Consider the following 6,000-nt stretch of genomic DNA (forward strand, 5'->3'; position numbering starts at 1 on the left):
TCATCATAATCATTTAAGGCCAGTATTCTCTTTTTCTTTGTTTGAGTTGGAGTCTCACTCTGTCACCCAAGCTGGAGTGCAGTCACGGCCACCACAGCCTCGACCTGCTGGGCTCCGGTGATCCTTCTCCCTCAGCCTCCCAAGTAGCCAGAACTACAGGTACACACCACTACACCTGGCTAATTTTTGATTTATTGTAGAGACAAGGTCTCGCCAAGTGGCCCAGGTGGGTCTCAAATCCATGGGCTCAGACAATCCACGCACTTTAGCCTCCCAAAGTGCTGGAATTACAGGCTGAGCCACTGAGCCTGACCATAAGGCCAGTATTCTTGGTCTGAACATTTTTTTTGAGTCTGAGTCTCACTCTGTCACCCAGGCTGGAGTGCAGTGGCATCCCCACAACCACCACAGCCTCAACCTGCTGGGCTCAGACGATCCTTCTGCCTCAGCCTTCCCAGCAGTAGGAACTACAGGTGTGTGCTACCACTCCCGGCTTATTTTTTTGATTTGTTGTAGAGATGAGGTCTCACCAAATTGCCCAGGCTGGTCTCAAACCCCTGAGCTCAGGCAATCCTCTGGCCTTGGCCTCCCAAAGTGCTGGGATGACAGGCTTGAGCCACTGCACCTGGCCTTGAACACATTTTTAATAGGCACTTCTTTTACTTAGAGATGTGACCATTCTCATTTAATTCACTTATCATGATAAACTCAATTTTTCTCTAAATAATTGCATCTGGCATCAGTGGTCATGACAGAGTTTTCTTACTTAGACAAGCACTCACTAGAGATTTATACTCATATGTGCAAAACCCTTTAGAAAAGTTCTATTAGTTCACGAACAGTAATTGATATGAAACCTAGTCTTTTTTTTTTTTTTTTTTACACCCCTCATCTCTCCTGGTCACAAAGTTTTAATAATAACTACATCTGCTGTCCTCTTCTAGAAAGAGTAGCTTCTCTCTCTCTCCAAAGACCACAGTTAACTCCTACTGCTTTTATCCTGAGAAGTGGATGGCTGCAGAAATTCTGTTGGGTGATGACAGCGCCAACTACCATTACTGAGCATCTTACTATGTGACAGACATAAAGCACTCTAGATGCACTGTCTCATTTATTCCGTATAGTAACCTTGTCATGGATGCTGATATTCTCCCCGTGGTACAGATGAGAACAATGCCGGCCCGTGAGTAAGTGCCTTGCTCGAAGACACAGGGCTCAGTCAGAGTAAAGGGATGGAAACACGGATTAAAATTTGGATGCAATTCTGAAATTCGATGTTCTCATATAAAAACTGGAAAGAAATCACTAAAATCCCTTCTTGGAGTACATCCATTCACATCTAGAATATACTAGAACTGACAGGGCAATATAACCTCCTGAACTGAGTTTCACAGGCATGTATAGTAAGAACTGTCAAATAAAATCTCACTGGAAAAACTCTTGGAAGTTAAAGCTGGGTTCTGACGAAAAATTCCCGTAATTACTTAGAAGAAGACTACCTGGCTCATCCTACCTGGCTTATTGTAATAAGAGTTCTCTACCCTCAGCATTCAAGTTTCTTGTATTGTATTTGCATATGGTCCACAAAGGACTTGTGTATTTGGATGGAGTTTTCCAGTTAAGATCACTAATGGCACTGTCCCAAATACATGATATTGGCAATCTAGGTCATTTGACAGATGAGGTAGGTACAGTGATGTAGAACGGAAAAAACAGAAGGTAGTATTGTATTTTTTTAAAGCAACTCTAACATAATTTTAATTACATCTTCTCACATTGTTTAATAAGATCCTTATTAATAAAATTAAGACAATTTTCATTTAAGAAAATTTCAATCCCTTTAATGAGACCTTTTTTAGCATCCTTTTAATGCAAAGTTTATACTTTAACAACATACTTTAAACCAAATTTCTCTCTATGATAAATAATGTTATGCCAAAGCTTAATACTTCCTTTATGAAGAATTTCAAGGAACAGAAGCTGAATAGTTCTTCATTTACCAACTGTGAAAGCACACACCTGTATTTCATATACAGAAAACATAGGCTTTTTGGATTGCTTTCACTAAAAAGGCAGTGAAATGTATTTCCTATTCAAACATAGTTAAATGCAACTTCTTTAGTTACTTTTAAGAACAAATAAGAATATATACTAGAGTTTTTAGTCTATAAACAGTTCCTTTTAATATGTCCACTTGCAAATTTTTGATCTACCTATTTTTTTTAAATGCTTTTCAAGATCAACTTTTTCTTCTCTAAAAGACTGACCACAGGTAACTAAGTTAAATGTCCACATCCTACCTAGACACAGTGACATAGAAATACTTAAATACAATTTTTAAAAAAGAAAAACACAAATAAATGATTCATTTCCCTGTCAGAATTCCAGGTCCAGCAAGGCTGAATTAGTGGACAGAGTAAGCAGGGTGGCCGAGATTTCAATTATACTTCCTCATCCACCACTTGTATAAACAAGTCTGAATAAATTTAACTTCTTCAGGACGCAGCTGTCTGATTTGTAAAATTGTGATTCTACTTTTTGATATAGCATGACAGAACACTGCATCAGATAATGTCTTCAAGTTTTCTAGCTTAAAGATTTCTAAGGCTGAGGTTTTCTCTCTCCTTACTATGTAATTCCTTTATAACACTTTCTCCCATGTGCTATTAACAAGTCCTTGAGATATTCATTTTTATAATAAAAAATCTTCTAAATATAAGAAATGACCTTTTCCATTTTAAGTATTCTGTATGCATGGGTCACACATTCAAATGTCTTATAGGTAACATATATATGAACCGGCCATTATGCGATAACATTAATGAAAAAAGCCTCTGGAGATCTAGAAAGTGTCCACATTGCCTGAAGGCACTTAAATTCATAAAATTTTAGAAGTGCTGGCCAGTTTGCAACCCATTCTATATGGTCACTAAAAAAGGCTTTCAGCCAATAAACGTACAAGTCCACTTTTCCAAGTATAATTTTTTAAATCCAATTTTTTACTCTATCTCATTTCAGTAAATGTTCATTAGATAAAAATAACGTTCCTGTTTACAGAGATCATTGCTGCATGAACAAAATCTACTTTTTACCCTTTTGGGAAAAATATATAAATAATCACTTTGGTGCAATTGACCAAGCATGTAAGGGCACTAAGAAATGGGTTGTGGTTTTACTGAAACCAAACAGCAAAGTTTTTAATCTATATGTCTGACTTCTTGTTTCACAACCTGTTTGCTATGCTCCCTTTTGAAAAACAAAGGTCTTAGGTCATCCTTCTTGGAAGACTGATACTCAAGCAAAAAGACATGTAGCAGGAGATATCTGCAGTCTGTAAGATGTTTTTACATCAGATAATTTTTGTCTTTTTTTAACCTTTATATTCTGTATTTATATATTAACACAGTGGACACATTTATGATTAAAACACAAAATTAGAACCATAATTTTGAAAATACACACACACCACTCAGCGATTATGATATGGTCCCTAGGGGAATATGATCACCCTCTTATGTAAATAGCACCAATGGAAAATGTTCATTAAAATAAAATGAACTCTGGGGCCAAATTAACTTGTTTTTTGAGGCAGGGTCTCACTCTGTCACCCAGGCTGGAATGCAGTGGCATGATCACAGCTCACCACAGACTTGATCTCCTGGGCTCGAGTGATGATCCTTCTGCCTCAGTCCCTCCAAGCAGCTGGGACTACAGGCACACGCCACCACGCCCAGTTAATTTTTAGACTTTTTTTTGTAGAGAAGTGGTCTCTTTATGTTGCCTAGGCTGGTCTTTAATGGATCAAGCAATCCTCCTGCCTTGGCCTCCCAAAGTGCTGGGATTTATAGGTGTGAGCCACCACGCACAGCAAATAAACTTTGAAAGGGATCAACATATGTAATGTGTGGAAACTGCCCCAATATCATGATTACAATCCTGAAAATAATCACATTAAATAAGTGATCACTTCTTAAAGCAGAAACTATGGAAAACTGAAACTGAATTGCTGAAACTAACACAACTCATTTGGATGAAAAAGGAGCAGGACATTGCTGACTTTGGGGTTGTAAGACGACAAGTTGGAACACATTACCAGGACTTCCTGTTTCCATTTCTGACATGGTTTCTAGGCTTGAAAGATCTTTATGAAACAGTCGTCTTACACTTCTGCAGCCTCTTGTGTCTTGCCACCTATAACCATCTTCACTTTCTTGAAAGGAGTCTTTTCTTGGTCGGCTTATCACAGGAACTCTAGGTCCGGGTTTGAATTCTCTCCAACTGTCTGAATTACCAGTAAGTTCATCAGATACCCATCTCTTACTCTGATCTTTGTGGTTGTCATTTATCCAAGCAGGTTGACTGTAGATTGGGTTTTTAAATGCATATGGATTGCTGGAAACGGCATATGGTCCTTTTCTAGGGGTATTCCCATAGTTCCCTGGTGTCATCTTTTTTTTTGGAAGGCCCTTTTCCATTTTACTGCCATGGCCTTTAGCATAATCATCCATTATTAAATAATCCTGTTGGGAGTGCCCCCTTCTGAAATCATCATCATCCATAGCCCCTCGGTCTTTAGTGCGCTTCACAAAGTAAGATTTTGCTGCGTCTCCCATGGTCTTTGATCTCAATTTTCTTACTTCGCACCTGAAAGAATGTAGTGGGGGGGGGGGGGGAAACATCAAACTGTAACAAACTTTCATACCAGATAGCCAAAATAACACATTTATCACACAGACACCCGAAAGTCTGCAAGAAACTCTTTTCCTATTTTTTGAAATAAAGTTCCATCAACGTTCTTAATAGTCAGGGCATTGCATTAGAAATGAGAGGCTTGGTCCTATAATATTCTTCAAGAAAATCAGTCCTGTTTAGCATGAAGGTTAAATCTGTGAATGAGAAAAGCTCCTATGGGTTCGAGAACAGTAGCACGGGGAAATGTTACAACTCACACCGAGTTGGTCGGCTTTTACCTATAAGACCAAGTGCTACTCTTCAAAGAAATCCTCATCCCAAGCCAATATTGTTACAACCGTCCGGAAACAGTTTCCCTAAGTTGGCAATTACTCGCAAGTGTGATACACAGTAACCGAAACTTCACGCGAACTGAGTGCCTCTCCTCTCAACGCCACGGTGCCGACCCTTCCCCACCCCTCTTCAGAGCGGCCCAGCCTTGATCGCCTCGGCTAGAGGGGCCGGCTGGGCTTCGACCCCAGCCCCGCTCTACTCAAAGGGGCCGGGCCGGCTTTCCGAGCCGGGGACCACTCCCGCTGACCTCCTCACTGCCCGCTCTCCAGCCCCAAACAAGTTGGGCTCTCTGCATCACGGACCGCGATTCCCTGCGGGATGACACTCCTCCTCGATCCTCGTCCGACCGCCCCGCCCCTGTCCTGCCTCAGTTTCCACCCTCCGGAGCCCGAGGCGGCGGAGGAGGAGGCGTCCCCGCGCTCCTGGCGGCGAAGCCACCGAGGGGACTAGGAAGCAGGAAGTGACCCGCTGCCTCGACGGGGGTCCGGGGTCCCCCCCGGCCGCCCTGGGGTCGGTGGCCGAGCGCCTCGACCCAGATCCCTCCTTCCTCTGGCCCCGCAAGTCTGACACAAAGTGAGGGCGCGGACTCAGACCCGAGAGCTCGGTCCTCGCCGGCCCGGGGACTCCTCGGTCGCCCAAACTGGGGCGGGGAGGCCGGCGGAGGATGCAGCCAACGCGCCTCGGGGTCCAGGCCCGGCCTCGACTCCGGAGCCTGGGAAGCCCGCCGGAGACCCAGCCCGGAGACGAGTGCGGCAGGGACGCGGGGGAGAAGGCGCCCGGGAGCACTCACCACCTCCGCCGCGGTCCCCAGCCTCTTCCTGTCCCGGCCGGGCTCCCTCTCCGTGTTTTCCTTCGGCCCCACTTCCGGCGCTCAGCGCTGTCTCATTGTGCGCGATTGGGAGCCGGCGGTGCCCCCGCCCCAGCGCTCCGCCGCGCGCGCCGGAAACGCACGCCGCGCCCGGAGGGCCGCCCACC

At 43.8% G+C, this 6,000-nt stretch overlaps 1 protein-coding gene across 3 annotated transcripts in view; it reads right to left on the reverse strand.

The window, feature by feature from the left end:
* Nucleotides 1-5,922, reverse strand: part of ZCCHC6 (zinc finger CCHC-type containing 6) — a 65,519-nt gene extending 59,597 nt beyond the window's left edge. For 2 of the 3 annotated variants that reach the window (XM_008058229.1, XM_008058228.1), the window contains exons 1-2: nucleotides 5,705-5,922; nucleotides 4,094-4,644 (exon numbers count right to left, since the gene is read on the reverse strand). In XM_008058229.1, the coding sequence (XP_008056420.1) occupies nucleotides 4,094-4,613 (520 nt within the window). In that variant the 5' untranslated portion in view covers nucleotides 4,614-4,644; nucleotides 5,705-5,922. The remainder of the gene's footprint in view (nucleotides 1-4,093; nucleotides 4,645-5,704) is intronic. The other variant, XM_008058227.1, reaches the window with a different exon arrangement.
* Between the last annotated feature and the right edge of the window lie 78 nt (nucleotides 5,923-6,000).

This window comes from Carlito syrichta, unplaced genomic scaffold (assembly GCF_000164805.1).
Source record: "Carlito syrichta isolate Samal-C Ts95f unplaced genomic scaffold, Tarsius_syrichta-2.0.1 Scaffold303261, whole genome shotgun sequence".
NCBI lineage: Eukaryota > Metazoa > Chordata > Mammalia > Primates > Tarsiidae > Carlito > Carlito syrichta.